The following is a 24,991-nucleotide window of genomic DNA, read 5'->3' on the forward strand; positions in this document are numbered from 1 at the left end:
AACACAACAGAACTGACTATGTTCCTGCCACATGTGACACCGTACATGAACAAAGTCTCAAGCAATAGAACCTGTGAAACAGCTTTTCAAGGTAAGGGAAAAGATCAGCACCCGTCAGTCGTACTCACTGGATTAGTTTTTACAGTATTTACATTTGTATGCAGTGCTTTGCATACTGATGTCAGAAACAATAAATCAAGCTAATGTTATAAATACTATTACAATATCCCCTGCTTATCACATCTCACCTATAATAAACAGCCCTTTCAAAGGCAAGATGGCGAACGAGATGTGACCACACCAAAGGTATGCCAAAGAAAAACCAGCTTCTCAAATAAAATTGAGTTCGGTCAACTTAAGTTTTTCTACAAGGTTTACTGAAATTGGCTCATCCTGTCACTCTTTTGGTGCTATCTACGGGTGAGTGGCAACTTATACACGACGGAGAAAGGCGTAATAAAGTGTGAAAGGTGAAGACTTGGCAAGATCCTGAACCCTCACAGAATCGCTCATCTTGAGAGTGCTTTTTTAATATAGACTTATTCCACAATGACCACCAGAAAATGATAAGCAGGACCATGAGCTGTCACTGTAGTTTGTATTTTACATTTGATGGCTTCTGCATTTCAGGTGCACCCAAGATTACAAGTGAATTAAAATGACATGACCTGCGCTGTAACTAAGAACTGTTCACACCCTTTACATCACCAAACAAATATTTTTTGCCAGAATAGCTAGTATCCAAATACAATGCTGTCAAACACCTGCATCTAGTTAGCCTGTGCACAAGACCTCTAAATGTCACTGATCTACTTTTGTAGCTCTAGTACTAGCAAAAAAAAAAGGACCAAATTTCATTTTGAACTATGCAGAAAATGCTTCAAAAGGAAAAGACATATAGTGACACAATAAAAAATTATTCATTCAGTAAAACAAAATGAGGTCTGAAAAGAATTGTTTTTTTTATTATAAGGCAATAAATTAAGAAAATCACAATGAAATGCCAAAAGTTACACAAGCACACAATGCAATAGTGTGGCCTCCATCACCTTGGCTTACATACCTGCAACAATACAATTCAATACACAACGCACATACTATCAACATTATGCATTTAAAAGAAGCATGTCGATCTTAGCTGCTGGCCTCTCAACACAGAGAGACTAGCAGTGACTGTTATTTGCAGAGGACGCTATGTTTTTTTATGGGATGAGAAGAATTCGTATTTCATTAAATTCATTAAGAATTGATAATTAATTAAGCAGAGTCCCAGCTCTTCTATTGCGGCCAAAGAATGCAGCCTCCGTTCCCCTCAGAGGGTTGGCATGCAAGTGACGCCAAAAATGGTGGCAGTGAGCCTCTTCGATGCTACAAGACAATCTATGGAGGCTGGAACGCAAGGGGTCAGGAGGCAGCAGCGAAATCAGTCTTGCATTGTTCCTGCAGCAAGGTTGAGTCGTGTGCCGCCCAGGGCCTTTGCTCGATTTTAAAAAAATGCCAGGTGGCTTAGACCGGGTGATCGCCATCTGCAATGTGCATCTTTTCAACTCTTGACACTGGCGCTGACATTCCCTCTGAAAGCGAAATAAACGCAAGATTAGGAACTAAACTGCAAAGTGGTAATATGACTGTGTACACATGAAAGCATAGGTGCTGAGCTAAAAAGAAAAAAAAAACTGAATAAAAAACACAGGCAAGATGTGTGTATGAGTGTGTCAACAGAAGTGCATGCAGGTACTGGGACTCTGCGACCTAAGTGCTTGAAACCACATGCCACTTCCTTCAAGCAAGCACGAGCGTTGGCACTTCTAAAGTAATAAGAGCAATATATGTGCAGTCTTTGCACTTCACTGTAGTATGGCTTTTTTAAGCCAAAATCTCTTGAGGCACATAGTTGCGGGGGAGCTCCAGGTTAATCTAGACTTCTTGTGGTGTCTTTAAGGGCACTAAAATTTAATAAGCACTTCATTACTCTTGCATTTTGCTCCCGTCAAAAGATGGATGCCGGAGCTGGAATCAAACTAGATAACTAGAGCATAGCAGTGCAACACTATATTCGCAGCATTGCCACAACACAGCTAATGCAAAAAAATAAAAGTTGTTTGTAGCTGGAGGAAGCTCAAAATGGCCTTTTGTACTTTCTTTAACAGGATCCACCACTACTTACATATGTGCCATGCCTGCCAATATGTTTCGAATTATATTGATAAATGCACAAGAACCGGCACGGAACTTTATCCAAACAGCGTCAGAGAAAGTTAAGAAACATCATCCTAATAACCTGTTAGTCCAGTCTGACCATGCATGTTAGCAGAGCGTGCAACATTAAACCATCTTGTTTCTTGCCTTTTTTTGCAAGCGCCTCCCTTATGCTGATTACTGCTAGTAAGCATACTACAAGAGCCAAAAAGAGGGAACAGATTCTAAACATATCCTAGTTAGTGTATATAGGGTAGGTTTGGTTTGGGTAAAGTTGATCAGAGGTTATTTTTTAATTTTTACCAAAGTGTGTGACATATCATGAAAGCTACTTCCGCTACTCTGACAGTGTCACAGCGGGTTACCCACATAGTAGTGTCTAATTAAATGCTTGAAATGCGTTTATATCCGCTATGACTTGGAAGGGCATTCAATTTATCAAGACTTTTTTAGAGTATGCAAAAGTGAATTGGCCTAGATCTCATCAGACACTTTGTAGGAATTAATGAAAACACAATCTTACAAGCATAAGCTTCTCAAGACACATAATCTTACAACAGTATTATAACCAGGCAAACACAAATAAGTACTCAACACAAAGCTGTACTCAATACATGATTCAAGTGCGCTCCTCTGTTGCTGTGTACCACTGACAGTGCCAATAACAGCCAAATCCATTAATTGGTAGACTGTATGCAAGAAGATTTATAATATCTAAGGTGAAGATATTGTGAAACACATGTGAAGTGTTGATGTCTGCATCGAGTACGTAGAAACATGTACACTCAAGCAGGTTTAATTGTTTTGAACACCTCAGAAGAAGGAAAGACATTGGCAATGGACACATCACTGGAGCAACCTCAAGAAAAAAAAATATGTTTAAGACACTTGCTGGATCTGGCCGTTTTACAGGGCACACTGTTCTCTCTAAATGAATGATTCCTCATCATAGAATATGCCTAGCAACATCGTTTATCGGTGTCATAAGCAAGATATCAATACAAACTACTTTAACATTTTTGCCTGCTGTATTATCAGTCGTATAAATAAAACCACATATGTAATTCTTACTAGCTGACTCCTCTACAATTCCTTTGCAGCTTGAAGGTTATATGCCACAACATTTATTGGCTTTTCTTAGACAAACATCATGAAACATACTGTAGTTTTCAACATTTTAAAGATTTTGCGATGTACATACAAGACACAAGTGTGAGCCTAGGTACAGTGAACCTATAAAATATGAAGTGCCACATCTATCACAGTCAAGGGAAGGGGCAAGTAATGGGGGTTATCGTACATCTTTCAATGCAAACTGTTGCATGTGTGTGGTGTTAAAGTGCACATCCTCGCTAACATTTAAAAAAAAATAAAAAAGATCCTCAAATATGCATTTATGAATAAAATTATCTGCCATCAATAGCCTCTCAGTGTTCAGATTATACAGTACCATTTTGTTGTTCCATCTGCCATTGTGACTGTTTCATCGTGCTGACGTTCAAAATGCTGGTGACTGCTACGTTCCATTCATCAAAGCACAGAGCTTTTGTGCCTCTGTAACACCCTAGAATACTTCTTTATCCTAAGAGGCTATGCTATTGGCACAATGACATTGTACACGGCCTGATGAGCCTATATCCCTGTCATTTACAAGATTTCTTCATTTTTTATTTTTGCTGAGAGCGCTAAAAATGTGTCAAATGGTCGCTGCATTCAAGAAGTTATAAGAGTACTAAAATATATATTAAAAAGTAATGGGGACTTCTAGAAAGTTAAAAAACAGTTCTTTGAGTGTAACCACAGGCTCCACGCTGCATATAAATAATCTTAGGCTCACCTCACATGTTTATTTACGTCATTTGACTTCAAGTGTTACAGAGCTACCTTAAAAAGAAATCATCATATACATTTTCATTGGCATGCATTACTTGTGTTGTCGTTAGTTTTCTCCATGCCACAAAGTCAGCCTTCTACATGTGTGTCTGTTTCCAAGTTAAAAGACTGCATGAGTACTTATGCTATCTAGTTCCTGCACTTTTCTTTTTTTGTAGTGCACTAAGTGTACCAAAAAGTTGGAATTCCAACTTACTCAGATAAGTTCTATGTTAGCTACAAGCACACGTGCACAAAAAGAGAAGCCTTGGAGGTCAGTGGTGCAAAGCAGTTATGAAGTGGTAAACACGAGGAGCGAGTTACTGCGCATGCAACACAAAATAGAGAGAGAGAGAAAGATAGTAAGAATGAAAAGAGCGTGGGAGACGTACATCACGAGGCGCAGCGTTACCGCACACAAAGGTACACACACAGAGTTGGGAGCAGCTCATTCAAGCAGTGCTGTGACCTCTGCATTCATGCTATTCCCAGAGGCTACAAAAGACAGGGACAGTGCCAGTCAGAGCCACCACCACTGCTCAATGTAGTGCACGCAATTGATCAAAATTTCCACCTCCGTGAAAAACATCTGCAAACCAGTGCTACAACTGAAACAAGTTTAACAGCACACGCCGACTGAGAACTGGCCTGATACAATTGTTTATTGAGAATTTGTGCCATTCGAATACTGTGCAGTTTTAGAAAGCATGTGCGGGGTAAAAAAAGACATCTTCTGCACCATGGTTTAGCAAAGGATGATTATCACCATAGTCTTAAAAAAATACGCTTCTTAGCTGCTAGGTGCCTTCAGAGAAACTTCTTAGGTTTTATAAGGAACACTGAAATGCCTCTACAATTAGTGCCTTGCTACACATAGCCCAACAAGTGCGAAAACCGCCAATTTAACGAGAAAAAAAATACAACACACGGGGCAAGTAATCTAAACTGCTGTATCAAGGTTATCTCAAGACAGCTTGCAATACTAATAGGTCAATAAGTTCATGAAATAAGCAAAGCCATCAAATTAATGCATATCTTGCAGACAACAGGTAGAAGCTAGATGAAATAAAAGGAGAACGAAGATTTACCTTCAGTGCACCTTATTGTTGCTAACTTGCTCACATCAGTAAAACGATTGAGAAAAAAAAAAAAATGCGGCAATGAATACAAGACAATGGCAGGTATAAGCAACACTAAACAAGAAGAAATGAATCCTTAGTGCTCTTCGCAGCAATTACTGTGGGTTGTAACCTTTGGTGTACATAAATGAATCTGATTCCTCGCCATTCACAGCCCTCATGGGAATGGCAGTGTCATGGGCAAATTACTATTAGCAGTTAAACAATGCAGCTGTGCATTTACAGCAAGCAAATAGACAAGAGACACACATACTGCCAGACAGCTGAAACTATTAATGCAATAGTGCATCACATCACATTTTTTTGTTTATAAATTTTCATCAACTTACAAATATTACCTAGTTTTTGCATGGTGTAAGATGTGTGTTCAGTTTTCATCAACTTGCCCCTGTTCCCTAGCTTTCCCTCAGTGTAGTGAGCAGTGTACAATACCTTAAGCTGTCTAGATACTGTTGCCAATTTGGTAGCAAATGAAGCATAATTGACTCTACTGCATGCTTGTAGTGTAGTAGCTTCAGTAACAAGCAGCCACACTAATCTATATCACTGTATTTTCTGAGTTGCTATGTCTCAACATTCAAGTTTTATTATTCAACCTCTACAGGACTGTATGATCGGTTTATATTGTTCAAGAGGATTTGAGGCTTTTGCCGTTGAATTATTGTGCCAAACTAAAAGCAACTGACACCATGTCCTAGTGATAAAACGTGAACTATACCTGCATATAATGCCTATCAAAGCATCAATGACAACAAACTGCCACACAAACCATAAGAGAAATCACAGTGCATGACAAAGCTTTCACTTTGCTTATGGTTCCTGCGCAAGTTTTGCAAAACTGCTTTTAATTAACTAGCCATTAGCACTTTTCTAAAAGAATTCACCTTTACCTCAAAACTTCTTTTTTATTTACGGCTACATCGCTGAACATGAACACAATGCCTCAAATTAACACAATGCCCAATCTTACAATGCTCAGATGATTAAGCAAGCCTAAAACATACAAGTAACTTTAGTAATAATTAGAACATTATCACCACTTAAGCTCCTGTGCACAAGCAAGTGAGTAAAGCAACCAGAAGCACCAGAATACTGACCATCGGAATGGCCTGTTTCTTCGTCAGTTTCAGCCCATCTCTGCCTTTGGTTCAAAAGCCCATCTGTGTCCTCATCCACAATTTTTTGTGGGAAAGTGACGCCGTCGCCCAAGCTTCGAAGTACGAGACAAAAAAAAAAAACATTAAGCCTTGGTACCACCGTCAGGTTCTCAGAACACAAGTAGGGAGCACTTTTCAATCTCGAGCATGAGAACTCGACATATTTTCTACATTCCTATATCGCAGTCAGTGCATGTGCCCAACAAATGCTTGAGAGAATAAGGAAAAGAGAACAAAATGAAAGTTTGCACCCAGTACACCATTCTCTTTTTATCCCTACTAGCTGTTTTCAAATTTAAAATCTTTTAACAATAGGTCAAGACCTTGATGCCTCATGAATCTCTTCGTCAAGTTACAAAAGCCACATTTTTGCGATATTTATCGGGTTACAAAGGGTCTATAAATGTCGTACAGAACCGCTAGTATTCATGTACTGATTGTCGCATCGCCTGTTACATACATTGCCAATGCCAAGAGTGCCATCTCAATAGTTCGAGTATATCAAAGTCTTTTTTTTTTTTTTTCAGTATTCGGCAAAGTAAAAAAATAAAGTTTCTGCGAAATGCAACATGATTAACTCCGGTAAACTATTGAGTGGTTTTGTCACACATGTACAATGGCGGTTTTCTGCCTCACAGTATCTTTGCTTGACGGGTACACTTTTGAACTTCCACTAGAAAATTCGCAACATAGCGACATTGCATGCTTAGAGAAAGGTGCTGCCACCTCCTTAGACTAGCGAAGAACATCAGAAATGATTGTGCTACCTTCTCGGGGAGATAACCAGAACTAGTTTCTAGCGTCAATGCATTTTGTGGTCGGCGGTGATGCCGATGGGCAATGTCCTTTCATGGTTTCAGTTTCGCTGCATGATCACATCGGAGATGCGCGAAATTTGATTTTTATCTTTATTGGCACTTCCTTGCAGAGGTGGTGGAAGTTGATTTCCGTCTTTATTTGCACTGCTCTTAGCTTGTATGTCACCAACACTCACGAGGTATCCTCGTTCTCTTCTATAACCGAGTTCAACCTACCGCACACAGAGAAGATGCCGTGTGTGTGTCTATGCAGACAGCAATAAGGCACTGTGTGCAGACCCATGTTTCATGCACTACCACACTCTGAAATATTAGTGAACATTATACACTTCTGAGGGATATTGACACCAATTTATTATTCCTGATTTTTTAGTAATTTTTTTCCTTGACTTCACCCGTTTAATACACTTAAAAAAGAAAAGGATAATGTAATTAGACCATCTGTGAAAGCTTTTCTGGGAAAAATTCGACACTCAAAGGGTTAAAGTAAGTTCAGTATGTAACATAGTTAATAGAGAAAGTGATGCCAATTTAAACTGCTTAACTGGATCGTCACTATCTCATATGCAGGAGCACATGAAATATGAGCAAGATGCAATAACTACCATTGTTTTGTTTCATGATACTATGGCAGTGACCATAGAGAATGGATGAAGCATTCCACAGGTGAAATCTTCATTAGGGGAACATTCATCTGCTCTCTAATATACATGACATTGCGTAGCCATAAGTTGAAGTGGTCAAGTGAAATCGTCAATAAAGTTGCAAGTAATAGCAAGCAATCTGCCAACAACTAGAAAAATTTAATGCATTTCAGTTACTCCTAGACCACATAAGCACTGTAGAGCTACAGGAATGCTGAAATGCTTGCCTCACTATCAATCATACTGCTCAATAGTTGTTGCTGTTTCGATTGACAGGTTATAAAAATGGCAGTCACCCTTGGCTTAATGTTAACAGTCTGTATGATGTAATGGCCTTCAACACAGTCCTGCAGAAATGTGGCACTGATGACTGCTCAAGCTACTTATTATAATGACAACATCAGCGCAAATGAAAGACGTATTTTACTGGAACAAAAAATAACCTAAACTTTCTCTAATTCAATGTATGGGGCATGGTTGCAATGACCATAGTTAATTTTAATGTTCATTAATTCACAATAAAAGTGTTTTTCAGCTACACTAAAGCAGCATCTCACAGCTGCTGAGGCAAGCCCAACAGATGAGTGAAGTTGCATTCGAACGCTAACAATGTTCAAATACATTACTACACATATTACCCCTGATCACCTACTAGTTATGATGTTACGTAGCCCTAACAACTAGCTTGTTTCTCTTGCACATGAATGTAAGTGCCGCTTCCTCCCTACATCAAACCTTGTAAGGGCCCCTGAAGCTTAAGAAAATGTGCATTATGAAATGCCAGGCAACAAAGTACAGACATTTCGGCAGTGCCCTTCTAAGAGCTGGACAGCTGCTGTTACACTCAGTCTTAAAGTATTTTCCTTCCACGACAAATTCACAAGGGTTCTGAGCACTGCTATGTCTTGTGACACGATCTTTAATGTATGGCGAAATGCGTCCCACAGAATAAATACTACATGGCCCAGCGACTACGCATGGGTAACATCAACTTTCGAGATGCTTCAGGGGCCCCCTGAATCAACTCTCGACGACATAACATCACATCAGGCAGGCAGACACACGTGCTCGAGTGCACAGAATAAAATTTTCGCAAACGAACTACACACAACACGAGCATGCATGCTCCCCATGAAGCAGCACTGCAGCCACCAACCATTCATCCAAAAGCAGCGTCTTGCTTTCCCTTGTAGACCGAGTTTTTCGCCTGACAGAAGAGGAAAGCAGGTAGCATGCAGGCAAGATAAGCACTCATCAAAGCCATGCACAGTCCGTCTAGAAAGCACCCAATAAAGCACATAACTAATGTTTATGTATTGTCTAGCTCATGTATGGACTCGTAATAATACAATATATGGAGTTTGACGTCCAAAAACCAAGATGTGATTATGAGGAACACCATAGTGGAGAAGGAAATTTCGAACACCTGGGGTTCTTTATCGTGCACCTAAATCTGAGTACACGGGCCTCTGGCATTTTCACCTTCATTGAAGATGCGGCCGTTGCGGCTGGCATTGGAACCCGCGATCTGCGGACCAGCAGTCTAGTGCCATAACCACCAGACCACTTCGGCAGGTGATGTACTGACTGACTAATGTCTTTTGTGTATAAGCGATGCATACATGGAGCCTACCACTGCAGCTGGCCACATTCATGGTGAATGGCAAACAGAGCGAATAAATGAATGGTAAGCTGAGCAAAAAAAAGAAAAAAAAAGGAAGACAAATGCAACACTCAAAGGTGTTGGGTGTCCCATTTGTTTTCTATTTGATCTTTCTGTACTGTCCTGCATTATGCAAAAAAAAAAAAAGTTAACCCCAAAACAAGAAATTATTTATCCCCATGTACCTACAATGACTAAGTTTCATGCGAGGCTCACAAGTAAATGATTAACCTCCACTATTCCGCCATCTATGGCCATTTTGCACAGCTGTTGCAAGAGGCTTTTTGTAACAAAAAAGCTAAAAAAAAAAGCATATCCTTTACTGCACTGCTGACCAGGAGTGTGCTAAGAAACATCAACACTTTCGCAAACCTTTCACAAAATATTGACTACTTCGGCTGGTTGGTATTTCAATTTTGAAAGAAATATACCTTCTTAGTGCACTCTCTCCTATCTGTCTTCTTTCTGAAACATTCCCTGCGCACTAAGAAAGTATATTTATTTCAGAAATGGGACCTTTTGATGGCAGAGCTGAGAATAGTTTCTTTTAGGAGGTATGTCCATCACTGGCCTGAGCGTAACTTATAATAACCCCTTTCCAAAGACAACTGGTAAACCATCACGAATCATTTCAAAAATGTAATTAAGTACGAATTTCATGACTGGTGTTGTGCAGCCATCGCCAAAGTTTTTAAGGGAGCAGACTGCTCTTAGACGTTTTTTGTTTATTTCTTCAGTGATCTTGATCAAACAGCACAGAATTATGGAGTTTTTTCTGCTGATTTCAAATGTTTAATTAGTTTTTCTGTAACTCATCTTATTCCTGAGTTAACTTAAGTTCACCCCCTATTGTTTAAGGTCGCCATAGAAAAAACAGTGCTTAATTAAAAGTGATGTTTAAAATATCCTAACCTATACTAATGACTATAGATTGAAATAATGAGGGATATTTTTGTTTTTAAGCCTTTTTTATTAGTTTACAGCAAAATGAACTATCCATTTTCAAAACCAGTTGGAATTGTGTTAAAATTTTGACGTGTAATTAATTAAAAAGGTTTGTTCTCTCAATTCTGCTCCCATACTTGCACCCTACACACATACAGGTTTTCATTGCCAAAAGAATTATTGTTGTACCTGCCCTAGCTGCAGACATATTGAGGCCTCAAAATTGAACAGTTGTAAATTTACTTTCTTTGAGAAAAACGGAAAAAACTGAAAACACACAGCTTCCTCGAAAAGCAACATTCATGGTGTGCATGTTTTGAAATCCGCATAAAAGTGCTCATATATTCGTAGCAGAGCTTCTAACACAGGTGCCGGCAAATTATAAAAGGCCTCGAAGTTGGTTCCCTATTTTTTTTGCAGGTTCTGCATGGTAACAGCACCAAGAATCTGGACAGTCAGAATAACATTACAAAAATATTACCACTTCCTGGTGTGTAAAAAATTGCAGAGAGATAGCAAAATACTTGCAGATACCAAATATGTCAATTTTAAAAAATGATTTTTTTGTCACTTTTTTGGTCCCAAAGAGCAGTCTGCCCCCTTAAATAGTTTCTTGAAGACGTAAATATACTTTATGCCTTGCTGCATGTGGCTCCCATCTAGGATGTTTTTGAGAAATGTAATACTGCTGAACAAATAGTAATCTAAAAGTTCACAAGAAGAACCATGTTTGAAGATCTTATAAGTACATTGAAGAATTTACTGCTAAACTACAAAGCATACCAGTAAATGAACACATATCGCAGAACAACCATGCCTACATTTTTGTAAATGATGGAGCCAGCTCATGTGTAACCCAATGTTGTTTTCCAAAGAAGAATGTCTGCTTTAAGAATTATAGATATTGTTTCTAACTTGTAAGCTCCTGCAACACTGCAAAGCTAAATTAGACAAAATGCAGACCATACAGAGAGAAGAGCGTGCTTTGCAAAGAAAAACTTGCTTAACTAAAATAAATCTCCCGACAAATGCTTGCATAGCCACAACAGCTTATGCTCATGAGCAAAAAGTCACTCAAGAAATACTGACATTGATACAGGCATTAAAGGCAGAATAGAGTAAACACTTCCAATCTCTGAATATCACACGTGTCGACCATCAAGTAAATCAGCACACTTATTTCTGAGCAAAACAGCAAATAAAATAAAAAGTGCTCGCATGTGTGCCCAAAGCAAAGGATAGTGCGAGCAATGTAGGTCAGACAGACTGTAATCTTGAGACAAACAGGCCTTTATTGATTGTTGTTTGAATATGCCTGCAACAACACTGTCTTACTAGGAAGACTGCATACAGTTTTTCCCACTCATTATTTTCCAGATAAAAGGCAAAATACAAAGTGATGAAAGACAAAGAGATAAGCTGGATCAACAGTCTGGTTGGCCACTAAAAAGGTAACAAGCGAACACATACATGGAGATTACATCCATTTGAGCTAAACACTTAAGCTGATGCGTATGGTCGCCAGTGCCTTGTAAAATATTGACACTCCGAGCAACTTTTCAAACCTTGACCTGTGATGAGGTGCTGATTTTGCTTGACAGTGAACACTTGCGTGATATTGCTACGAAATTGGAATGGTTAAGATGACTTGCAAGGCAACTACAGCTCAGCATCTCTGCACACAATTCTCCCATCAAAAGGCAAGCAAAACAAAAAAGGCTGCACTAAACATGGCGCAACATCAAGCATGAAGCAAGCAAGGCTTAGTTATAGACGAACTGCTTTTGAGAGATTGTGGCGAAATATTTTTACGAATGATGGCTCAGCTTGAGCGTTTCTCCAAGTCAAGATCGAAGTTTCTCGATAAAAATTAAGCTGGGAAGAGCAAACTGGAAAATGATAACCTGCCCACTCAACCTCAAGAGCTTCGTACGCTGACATCTGTGCTAACTTTCCATTACATTGCAACAGGGGAAGAACATAAGCCTAGCCTCCTTCTGCAAGTACCTAGGCTGTAAGCTCAATGAATGACTGAAGATCACGTATAATCATGCGGAAATATGCAGATTCAAGTCACCTGACAATGTAATTAGAAATTCAGGGTTCATTTTCGGCTGAATAGACTACCATCAAATTGCCCGATCACTATTTTCTTGATATGCAAAAGTTGATACAGAGCTTTTACACTATAGACCGTCACTATCCGTATTACAGCGCTGTACAATGTGGCTCAGTGGAGGTCTAAATACACATAATGCAAAACACCATCGCAATCGCCGCTGAATAGTTTGTCCATGACAATGCTTTAAAGCAACGATTAATTTTCACATCAAGTTTTCTGTCGTTAGCATCGTCGCACTACGTGCAATACGCGAAACTAGTTTCACAAATGTCACTCGTACAAGCTGAAAAATAAATACCACATAGAAAATGTGCCCTCAACCACATGTTCCAACCCTCACCCAGTGCAGCCAGTATGAACACTTACAAAAGCTGTTCCCAGTTTGTTCTTCCTTAGCTTAAATGATTTGAACTAGCTCGTTGCAAAATTTGAGAAAAAGAAGAAAGTACGTAAATAAAATAATGATAGTACAACCTGGTTGCTTGCCACTATGCTCACGTTGCAAACCTAGTGCCTCAGCAAAATCTACCAGGCATTACTACTAAATGTCCACCCCCCTGCTCAGGGGGGAGTTGGCAGGACACAAGGCAAGACTACGTCAGGCAACGAGAAACATGTGGCTAACCTTGCCTGCTCCGTGCTCCCCATGGAGTTGTATGAACTGGCCAGTTGGGTGCGTGTTGGATAAGTCACCCCATCACCCAGGCTGTCATGCACAGAGAAGAGATTGCAACAAGGGGCAAATGTATCCTTGCGGTGAGACCTGGTCATAAGAGACTACTCCCTCCCAGACCACCCCCCGCTGCTCTTCAAAAGCAATGTGCAGCTGCAGATGGGCAGACAGAGTACTTAGTTTCATGCAGGCGCACTTTTTGGGGCTCGCACAACTGCAGCCAAAGAAGAGGGCATACAATGTCCCTATTCATGAAGTCCAACCAACACCTGCCTCTTTGTGGCAAGGCCACACTAAACACTATTGAATGTCACCAACACAGAAAATAAGTTGAAAAAAGCACAGCGAACAGACTAATAATAAACTTCCTTGCACACACACAGTACTCTGTACCAGTGAAAACTGAGTTGAATAAGTATTTGAGAGACCATTCTATTCAGTTGTACACTTAGTCTGTGCTTCTGTATTCTATACACATATGCAAGAATGCAGCTTCTTTATATTCACTAGTTACTGCACACTAATTACTTTCAAACAAATTTTTGCAGAGCTTAAAAAGGACTTGTTGTAATACTGCGCTCACCCAGAAGCTCTCATCAGCTGAAATTGAGCAATGTTGATGCACAAGTTCCCGTGCACTGGTTGCACGTTCTAACAACATGCTTATCAAATATAGTGCTCGCTACACAATGGTTATTAACCGGCATCACAAATAGAGATCTTTAGCAGAATAGAGAAGAGGACAGGTGTATACAAAACAAGCAAGTCAGAAGCCCGAAGTGCTGCCACAAGGGTTGAAGCATGGACACTTAAGCACAGCCCTAACATCACATTCCCACTTGATTTTACTCGATATCACAAACATTACATGCTGTCGTTCCTGCAGGACTGTGTTTGTTGCCAGAACCTCCTAGCTGAATAAAGCTTTTATCAGTTTTTTTTTTTTTAACACTGAAAGTTAGCAACTCTGATCCCACATGGATGAACTATATATTTGAACAATTCAAGATATGGTAAAGCTACATAAAGTGTAGTTGTGCGCTACTTCAGTGAAAATAGAAAGTTCAGTGTTTTCCCAAACTTCATGTCGAAGGTATACAATCCTGGATGGCCAACTTGGAGTAGAAGAGGTATCACATTAAATAAAGTTTACAATGGATCACTGTAGTTTACACTAACCCTAGAGTACTTCATGCTGCAACAAGAAGTGGCCATTGGCTCTGTATCATCATCAGCAGTACAAAAAAGACACAAAGTGATAACAGTAATTACATCACACGAAAACACACAGATATATATACATAATTCTGGTCACTTCATAAGCACAAGAATGTTCCAGTGCAAATTAATCTAGTCCTGTATCTTTCTTGTCCTTGTTTTGCACGTCTTTTACTATGAATATGTATTAACAAGTTCAAGTTGATACGCTAATCTCAGGAGGATCAATCCAGTCGCTTGTTAGTGAAACAGGCAGAAAATTTGATGCAAGAAAATTGCAATTGCATGCAAGAGATAATTTTCACTATAAAAAATTTATAGTGAAATTTATAATTTCACTATAAATAGGGCAATTTAAAGGGCCACTCACCAGGTTTGACAATTTTGAGCTGACAAGCGCAACGCGTAGACGAGGCGTTCATGATCACGTCTGCCAAACTTTGCAACGCTACGCGCCGCGGAAATGGGTCAAATTTCAAGATAAAAGCTGCTCTTCCTCCCCTCTGCTGGCGCATGCATAGAGAATGAGGGCATGACGTAGGCGTAGGATTGGCCCTACGTACACGGCAATGCAGTGACGTTGGTCCTCTACGTAGACGAGTCTGCTCTGACATTGTCAACAGTATACCATGTGACATGGCAAAAATTATTTAACACAACATGCGTAGTTTATGTATTTGTTACTTTAAGACATGAATAAAACTTGAAATAAATAATGAGATGCAATAAAAAATTGTGCACGTTTTTCTTTCATTTATTGAAATGCTGCGAGATGCGGGGCTAATGTGCCAGCGTTGCGCATGCGTTTGTGTCTCCGTCGTCAGCGCATTGAGCAGACGACCGCCGTGGAACGCTCCTACGCGTTCACGCACTCATTGTGCTCATGTACTCAACCGCATCTAAGCCAGCGTTTCCAAACAATCCCGCAGAAACAGGCAGAAGACCACAAAATAACGCTGGTCAACAAAGCAACGCTGCTCGCGTACTCGGTAGCTGGGCTTGTTCGACACGTCATGCGCATGTCACCTCTTGGTCGTATGTCGGAGAGTGTGGGAAAGAGATTTGGCTTGCGAAGGCTATGCGGAGGAGCGGCAAGAGGTTCGATATCGCCCCCTCTCACCCTCGTTTCGCGCAGCTTCAAAAAACCTAATTTCTCCACTCGTAATGAACAGATTCAAAAAATTTTTGTGGCAAAACGTTCCTCATCGGACACCTAACAACTTCCACTGTCTAACTAAAATTCGGTATGGGGCCTGGTGAGTGGCCCTTTTCTTCCGTGTCTGCTCTAATCATAAGGGTGCAACTAGCTTTCTGAAAAACGATGGCAGCCGAATAATGAGTCGGAAAACACCTTGTGAAAACCGGTAGGAGCCAGAGACGACGGTTGTCACCAAATACCTCGGCCACATTAGCCTGGTGGCCAAGACTGAAGCCATGCTTGTCTGGCCCTGTGCGAAATATTGGTGGCCGGAATGCCTCTGCAATTCAAACAACACAATGATGCAAACCACAAATTGACAAGCGGATTGCATTTCAATTTCATGAAAATTTCATTTCAAATTTGTACATATTCATAAAATGCCTGGCTGAGCATGGCAGTCCTTGTTTAGCTTATCACTGGACTACTGATTTAAAATGACAAGCACATTTCTGTTTCACACAGTCGTATGCTTGCGGGCCACGCCACTGACATGTGCGCAAATGACACAACAAAACAATTGAGCCTTGTTTTCATACATTTGTTCCATCAGAAGCTCACTGCACAATGACATTAAAGGCATTGATGGCAAATTTATTGAGAAAATTAAGAAAGGTATAACTTGAGCATCAATGACAAAATGAAAATCCAGAGTGAATTTGGCACGAAATTGTAGTGTTTGCTTATTCTGGTGACTAAAAATTTGCACGTACTGTACTGTTTCATAAGTTTAGCATGACAACTTTGAAAAGTAACAGTTTCTAACTGCATGGCAAAAATCGTTTTTGTTTCCTCTATAATCTTGTACCTTCTTATTTCATTCCCTTTTGTCTGTGCTTTGACAAAGTGTTGTGGATGAAATAACAGTAGCGATCTAGAAGTGAAGGACAAATACCATAGCACAGGACACCAACAAAACACTGCTTCAACTAATGCATATGTTACATACACATACCTGCCAACCTGGCAACTGAGAAATTCGTAAAAACCCCAAGCCTGGAGGGGGGCTGGGGTTACCAACTTTTTTCTTTATTTTTGTAGCTGTGATGGATTTGACTTCAGCGACAAGCATAATCATGTTTTAACGCCATAAGTCAAATTGACGTGCTGAGTTATTTCCCCCCATTTTCGGCACCAAAATAAAAACGAAAAAAACAGCGCGAAAAACAAGAGGGGTAGGGGGTCCCAAACACAAGCGCAAACATCGGCATTGTGGTCTCATAATGGCTTGGAGTGGCCAAACACACGAGGGTAGGGTTTCCCACTAAGGTGAGAGTCTCAAAGGGGGAGCGCAAACGCTCCCGAAATTTCGCGTCATCAAAACAACTAGCAAAAAAACATAGATTTCCATGAAAACAACTTGCGTATGTTTTCACACGTGAGCGGATGGGATGGCGCAGCTGGCTGCTGCAAAAGCACGGGTCAAATCTGTGGCTTTGCTCACTACTAGATTCTTTGGACAGGAACACCAAAATGCTTCTAGCCTTCTTTACGTCTTTACTGCCTTTAATCTACAGCTGCATCAGCGATCTACCCTTGGAGCTCGTAGGTTGCTATCGCATATCGCCGAGATCGCAGTTTCGTGCGCGGCGGTTGCAGCAAATGGTAGTTTTGTTTTCACTCCACGTGCCTTCAAAGCTAAGTCGTTTTATGCTATCTATGGTCGCAACTGCCCCGGTTTTCTTTACAGTTTGCGGAAAGCAGCGTTGCTTTGATTGGTCGAATGTTGGCCACGCACACACTTTAGGAGTTCTGTCAGTAACGTCATCGCCATACTTGACCGTGTTGAACGACCGTGGTTTCGTCCACAGCAGTTGTGGCAATGACGATCACACGCACTTCTGAAGCTTCGAGCATACTGCTCTTCATTGGCCTTTGTTCGACGGTTTCGGTACTAAAGTTTATATCACATGCCACGATTAGGAAAAGTGTTCAGAACATTCGAATTTTGGCCCAATGGACACATGAATTTGGTTGGGGAATTTCCTGAATTTGGATCTGTCGCGGTTTCGTGTCACTGAGACTATGCTATAAGTTTGGATGAACGCCTCTCAAATTCGTTTATAATGCGGCGGGCCTGCAAAAAGCCTGGAATGGACTGGCCTGCACTTTTGTCAATGCACACACATTTTGATTTTCAGAAGATTTTTATGCCAACGCTACACACGGAAGAAACGGTCGCAATCCAGAATCCTCCCGGACAATGCGGGAGACTTTGAAAGTATGTGATGATAATACCAATACATATAGTTCTCTCTTGGTGGCAGAATATAGCACAACGCTGTTTTTGTGGCCTCCGCGAACAGCCACGGCAACGCCCTAGCCAATCGCGGAGGCAATGCTGTTTTACTAATTTTATTTTTTTTATCAGTCATAAAATATTTTGTGTAAATTTCAGGCAAGATTCGTAAAATCGTACACGCAATCGAAATTCGTACATTTTGCAGAAAAATCAGAAGAGTTGGCAGGAATGCATACATATATCAATGCGTATAGATATGCAGAAGCGTCAAATTGGACCATTGTTCATAAAAGCGGCAGAAGGGGCAAGATGGAAGCTTGTAATTAGAAATTCATAAACTGGAGATGCATGCTGGAGCTGACGTTTCGACAAGTCCAATCGTCAAAACGGTGGCTCTAGCGTACACCTCCTGCTTGCACATTTTTTATCACAATCTTTTATAGTGACCCAAACTCTTTAAAAGCCATCAGTATTGGTTTCCAAAAGGGCAAAATTATTACAAAATCATCACATAAGCTAACAATGAATGCTGAAGTTATTTCACATCAAATTAGTATGCTATTTCATACAATCTAAAATGACAGGCAAATAAGGCAACATTAAACTACACTAAATGCTCCATTGTACAAAAAAATACTACAAAATTTACAAATGCACGAAGTACTTCTGCGGAAATTTGGTTCCCTAATTTTTCAATTGCAAGAAAGGCCAACACACCAAGTGTAGAGCGGTTCACCATGACGAGGAAGCAGTGATAGCCAAACAGCGAGACCAAGCTGATAGCAAACATGAAAGCAACGAAAAACAAAAACAAGATGTGGAAACGTCCCCAGCCTTCAAGGTCATTCTGGAATAGATACAGAAAGTGCAGATGACATTTAGAAAAGCACTGGCCAATAATATATTGTTATAAAATTAATAACAACGTAACACCGCTATCTCTAGCTGGTGTACTGACTAGCACACCGTGAAATACCATTTAGTAGCCAAGTCTGGAATACAGAGCTTACAGCAGTGCCTTGCAATAAAAGCTTGCACCGGTTCATCGGCTGAATGATAGACATTGTGGGGGTGCTGACATCCCCTGTAAAGTTGTTTGCGCTGCGGCCATTCGAGACCCCACAACGTTCATATGTATCGTATATTTGCTGTAAAATTAACCCCTGATGCACAACACTTGAAGCATGGGACAACACAATTAAAGGAATCAAATTGATGAAATTTTGTGTTTTAAATATTTTAAAATAAAAAACGAGAAAGCAAACAGTTTTTGTCATAAGAGACTTTGCAGAGGCAGCTTTCTGGTTTGAAGAAAAAAAATGGGGCATGACAGGTGTCACAACCCAAATGGCTTTTCTCCATTATTCTATTCACGATACCAGTTCTAGGAAATTCTACTGTACCCTCCATTTTACATCTACTTCCCATTAAAATTTTAATTAAATGTACTTAATTCAAGTGAGCAACTCAATACTAAAAATATTACGTAAAGTTCACTCTCAGTTAGAAAAACATGCAGAAAGAACTAAATAACAATTTTGACCTTAGCCATTTCACAGAAAAGCTAAATCCATTTCTTGTAATAATTAGCTCACAATTCTTAAAGATACTTTTCATTTTCACAAAATTTTTCATTTTATTGTATGTAATGCACAGTGCTTTTGGGAATAACTTTTGCAGCTGATCGAATTATATGTTGTAAGAAAAGACTTAAAGCATTGTTTACACTGCTGCGAGAGCATTAAAAAGTATAAAATTTTGACATCCATGGTCTAATTTTGGGATAGCAGCATGAAATGGCAGAGATTAAGCACCTGGATACCAAACTTCTTAACTGACTAAATTAAATTAAAGCAGTAAAATAGCGCATATACCGTGCACAAAGTTAAATACTTCTTAGTAATCAAAAATTGCGAGATACACACCGTCCAGAACTTTATGAAGAACTGCAGTGTCGTAGCAGCCACGAAAAGGCAGTAGATTAAGGAGTAGGCCAAGAAGAGAATGAAGTACTTGTAGTTAGTGAAAGACACACAGTTGTTCACCCAAGGACAATGATGGTCCATTTTCAGTATACACCTGGCAAGGAGAAGGCACGAAATTTCTCAAATGACTTAGACACACACGCGAGAGTTCTGTTTCTACTCGAGAAAAGCACAGGTGCATCGATACGCACAAAACAACTTATATAAGAATGTGTGAAATACTAGTTTCACGAGGACGGGCTTCGTGAGCCTGTCATGTGCAATTTACCCAGTTTATTCCCTGGCCAATGTTTACAAAAGTCACACCTTGACTTTCCAAAAAACCAGTAAAATAAAGCCACACGTGTTTGTCCAATGAACAAATCTGTTTATTAGCGCAAGGATGCAGCTACATCAGTGCCACAAATCAATCCTAAATTGTAGCTTATAAAGCTAATTTTAGGCGTGGCTTGTTTAATTTGTTTACAGAGTATACATGGTGCGACTTTATTGACTTCACAGGGGCTTTCAGATTAATATAAGATGTCTTAAGGTGGGAGAAGCTCTAAATGAGTTTCATAATTTGGTTTTACAATGCTGGCAATAAAAGCTGTAGCCGTAAAATTTGCAAGGAATGTTAAAGATAGATAAAGCTCGTATTGTTACTCAAAATTTATTTTAAAAATTTATTTACTAGTTCTTCATTTTTAAATATCTGCTATTGGCAGAGTATGGCAGTTTTGTACAATAACAGAATCTAACGTTCTGCAGAACTGGAACTAAATGGGTGCACATACAACAAAAACTGGTAGTTGTTTTTTCGTTTGTCAATGCATGAAAATTACTACTTATGAATAGTTTTTTATACTATAGAAAAAAATGCATCTAGACTACTGATTCTAGTTTCAATTATGTAAGTGCTTCTAGTTAACACTCGTCAGAACTTTTGTTTGCTTATGTCTTGTGGTCCCCCCTCCACCCAAAAGAAGCAGTTTTGAGAAAAAAAAATGCTAATGAAGTCTGAAAATACTTTTACTTTTCGAAAATTCTCTGGGCTGTAGTCTTTTGAAGTGTCAGCATTGCTATATACACATAAGACCAATTGATTGATATGTAGGGTTTGACGTCCCAAAACCACCATATGATTATGAGAGGCGCGGTAGTGGAGGGCTCCGGAAATTTCAACCACCTGGTGTACTTTAACGTACGTCCAAATCCGAGCACACGGGCCTATAACATTTCCGTCTCCATCAGTAATGCAGCCGCCGCAGCCGGGATTCGATCTCGTGACCTGCGGGTCAGCAGCCGAGTACCTTAGCCATTAGACCACCGCCGTGGGGCACACATAAGACGAAATTACGAGCTGTAAGCCAACTCGGAGCGTCTGATCAAAAGCTTCATAGCATTGACTTTTTGCAAGTATTTGAAACAAGGAAAGAGACCATGTCAAGGTAACATACTTTTTCTGCCAATGTGTCGAAGAAAGTGAACAAAAAAAAAACTTATTTTTTACACCACGAATACCCAAATGGGATATGTCTTCTAAAAGGTAAAGCAACTGTCTTTCAGATGATGGCAAAATCTCAAAATCGTTTTTTTGCCAAATGAAGTGTTACTCCATCCTAATTCAACAATAGAAAAAAAAAGAATAAAAATGATATATTGCTAAACACCCTCTTTGGAGAATAGTGAGTGATTCACAGCATCCACAAAAGGAATTTCCAGATAATCAGTTCACGCACTCCAGTTTTCTATAAACAGATGCTGTGTTTGTAAGTGGCAACACCTGACACGTGCTTTTCATGATGCACACCCAAACAAAAAAATTTTTATTAAAGACTTCATGTTCTGCATGCCACATGCCCAGCTCTCACAGATAGGAATGCAACATGAATTTTTTAAGTAGAAAAAGTGCTATGAGCTAATTATTGAGATAAGCACATCATATGTCTGAATCTGGCCACTAAAGATAACGTTGGATCTAATGAAGTGCTCCAAGTCAAAATTACATTAATATGACATGAACTTAAGATGCTGGAAAATAAATTACATGCCTTACCTAGCCATAAACCACCGCATTTGAAGCCACGAATATCGCACATTAAGTTACTATGCAAAGAGACATAAAGGCCAAGACTAACTGCAACACATGCACTGATAAACACTATGGCAGTTCATATGAGAAGACACTATAAAGAGTATTCATTTGAAAGTATAGAGCAACATAGCTAAGTATGACATTCCACTAAGATGACCAACAACCCAACGTGCTAGCTGGGCTGTTTCAATACAACAGCCCTTCAAGTAGCTGCACTAGCCAGAAACTCACCTCCCACATACTGAACAGTGGTGCGCTCTGTCGGGCTTGATGAGGTGGCACTTCTCACAATATCTCACCACTACAATTAAAGAGAAAAAAAAATAGCACGGGATAAGAATTTCCCCCAAAAAAAGGAGCTCCTGAAACAGGTCTTACGAGCTACTATGGTATATGAAATGAAAAATAAGAAATAAATAAGAAGAATAGAAAGCCATGATGGTTACCCATCACTTCATGGCAGACAAATTTTGTTTTATTATGCCGTTAATTTTGAAAAAAACAGTATTCCCCACATTGTGGCACAAGCTTAAACAGGCTGCAATGTTAGTAAGTGGAATAAATTGTCTGCGTGCAAGTGTATACAAGCGAGCAAGTACAAAGGCATGTGTAGGAATGCATTTTAAAAGTGGCATTTGAAAACAGTTGACTTTTTCCCATATCTGTCGCCTTGCCACAGAAGGCCACAGTCATGCTAGTTGTTAGTGTAGCTGTAATATACTTGAATGCACATCCTGTGGAATTAAGGCACATTAAATCATTTTTTGCATTAGCTACTATAAAATTGCTTTGCTATATGTAAAAATGCTACCAAATGAATATCATTTGCAACAGTAAAAAGAAAGCAAGCTCGGTACATACTTTGCACTGTTGCTAATCTTTACACGGAAGCATATACACACATACAAAACAGAAAGATACCCATGCACTGAAAGATAAATCTTAATTTTCAAATCTAAACAAACTTCAAGAACTTTTGTACATTCTTTTCTGCTGTAAAAAAATTACTGGTCAGCACAGATGTAATGTTTACAATCCCTGAACTTGCAAAGGATGTCAAGCTTACAACAGAAACACTGGAAATACTGCCCATATGCATTAAAAGTTTCTTGTGCATCTCTGGCTCCAACTTCGTTAACTTGGTTCAGAAATGTTTTTACTCCCAATGATTTGCTACAGCAGGTGTGGTAGAAAAAAAAATAAAAGTAAACAAGTGTCACCCTTTACTATTTTTTTATTGTAGGCCTGGCTGACAGTCTCTGGGTCCCATATTTATCGAACTCCCTTTTACCACATTTACTCGAATATTTCGCTAGTTTCCTCCCACATTTCTACTACCTATAGTCGACCCTCTCGTTACAATGGAATGCTGGAATTTTATTTTTTCTTTCTGGATGCAAATAAGTGTTCTCCTTTTGCGTTACAACCGAGTGTAAACAAAGTAATCCCTAAATTACTCAGAAAGAGAGAACTTGAAGTTAAAGCAGAGGGTCATGACATGGTTGAATTGTCACTTACATGGTTGGATAACTAAACCTCCATTCACAACATGCCGCGCTAGCTTATCAGATGATGCATTGCCCTGCTGAGCACACAAAATGCAGCCGCTGTGGCCTTAATCATATGATGACACCAATGTGGTTTGATAGAGCTGCACATTAAGGAACCCCAGGAGGTCAGCTTTTTTTCCCCCTAAAGTCAATTACTATGACATGCCTTGTAATCTTATCGTGATTCAGGTACGTAAACTCTCAGAATATAACATTGAACTTACTCCCATTCATGGTTCGACATGAGACAGGAAGGTTCTTGGCAAGCCTTTCCAGCATTTGCCTTTGATTATCTTCGCCGAGTTCCTTTTCCAGGTGCTCAGCATCTGCTGGTGACAGGTAGAACTGGACAAAAACAGTACACCGTTCTCAATGTTACCTTGTAAGAGCGTTACAGTCATATTTTGATCGGAGTAATGTCTGAAAAGCTGGTTACAAAAGTGAACGCGCACTTACTTGCTTTGGAATGGTACCTGGCTCTGTGAATATGGTCTGCCAGTATGACCAAGCGAACATGGCGAAACAGGCATGAAAGCCAATCAGGTAAAATACTGAAAATGAAAAACAGTGACTTGAATAGACGACAATTTATATAGCTATTAAGCTACGCGGCATATTTATACGGTCAATTGAAATGTGAAAATCAGTAGCGGTAAAAAAGTACATGAACTACTTACTCTTTTGGATCACGTTGTCAATGGTAACTGAAATGAAGCAAAACAAGCAGGGCATATAACTACGCACCACAATAAAAGATAATAAACGTTTATTAAAGAATAGGCTAGCTCTTCGTCTAAGGCGGGCGAAGTTTATTATTATTTTTTTTTTGTTTCGGTTTCCAGGAGACACACCGCCCATACCGGATGCTACAAGCATGCGTGAAATGATTCAACGCGTGCTAGACTTCTTTGCCACATAACTTGGGAAATGCAAGAAATCGCAAGTGCAGCGGAAACGCCTAAATCTTTTATTTCCGCTTCGATCGCAATGAAAAAGCTATGACCTCGAAAGCAAACAGACGTCTTATCAGTAAACGAAAAAGAGTGACAAGACGCTCGATGCACATCTGTGCGTGATTAGCTCGCTAGTTTAAGATCTTATAATAGATCCAAGCTCGAGTGACCAAGTAACGGCTAGAGCACTGGCGCTTCCAAGCGCTCTACGATGAGAAGGGATCGAAAAAAAAATGGCTTACACAAACACAGTTGGATGACATACGCGTAGTAGGACCAGGCTACTATGGTCGTGATGAACAACACTGGGCACCATTTGAAAACACGAACACAGACGGAACACACCGTTCCTTGCATTTTGAATAATCCGGGAGGCATTTTAACCCATCCTAAACGAAACCCCCAGCTCTATGATGCCCAATGCGTGCCTGGCCGGGGCGTACCACACGCACTGACGTCAAAGAGTAGCAGCCATTTTCTCTGCTGTTGATGTCCACGCCTAAAAGCCCCCTGCCGACGACAGAGAGAGGCTTGAG

General features: G+C 39.9%; 1 protein-coding gene across 3 annotated transcripts; it reads right to left on the minus strand.

Moving 5' to 3' along the window:
- Positions 1-938: 938 nt before the first annotated feature.
- LOC119170235 (palmitoyltransferase ZDHHC15B) lies at positions 939-24,950 on the minus strand. 3 transcript variants are annotated; one of them, XM_037421337.2, is made up of 12 exons: positions 24,698-24,950; positions 24,180-24,206; positions 23,959-24,053; positions 23,727-23,847; positions 22,184-22,253; positions 19,816-19,969; positions 18,608-18,737; positions 15,802-15,928; positions 13,185-13,265; positions 8,986-9,036; positions 6,308-6,420; positions 939-1,574 (listed from the first exon to the last, which is right to left on the minus strand). In XM_037421337.2, the coding sequence occupies exons 1-12, from the start codon at positions 24,831-24,833 to the stop codon at positions 1,507-1,509; spliced, it is 1,173 nt and encodes a 390-aa protein (XP_037277234.1). In that variant the 5' UTR covers positions 24,834-24,950; the 3' UTR covers positions 939-1,506. The 3 variants fall into 3 exon arrangements, with proteins under 3 accessions (XP_037277234.1, XP_037277235.1, XP_037277236.1); XM_037421338.2 differs by lacking the exon at positions 8,986-9,036 and having other exon boundaries at positions 24,698-24,949; XM_037421339.2 differs by lacking the exons at positions 8,986-9,036; positions 13,185-13,265 and having other exon boundaries at positions 24,698-24,949.
- Between the last annotated feature and the right edge of the window lie 41 nt (positions 24,951-24,991).

Source organism: Rhipicephalus microplus, chromosome 2 (assembly GCF_043290135.1).
Source record: "Rhipicephalus microplus isolate Deutch F79 chromosome 2, USDA_Rmic, whole genome shotgun sequence".
NCBI lineage: Eukaryota > Metazoa > Arthropoda > Arachnida > Ixodida > Ixodidae > Rhipicephalus > Rhipicephalus microplus.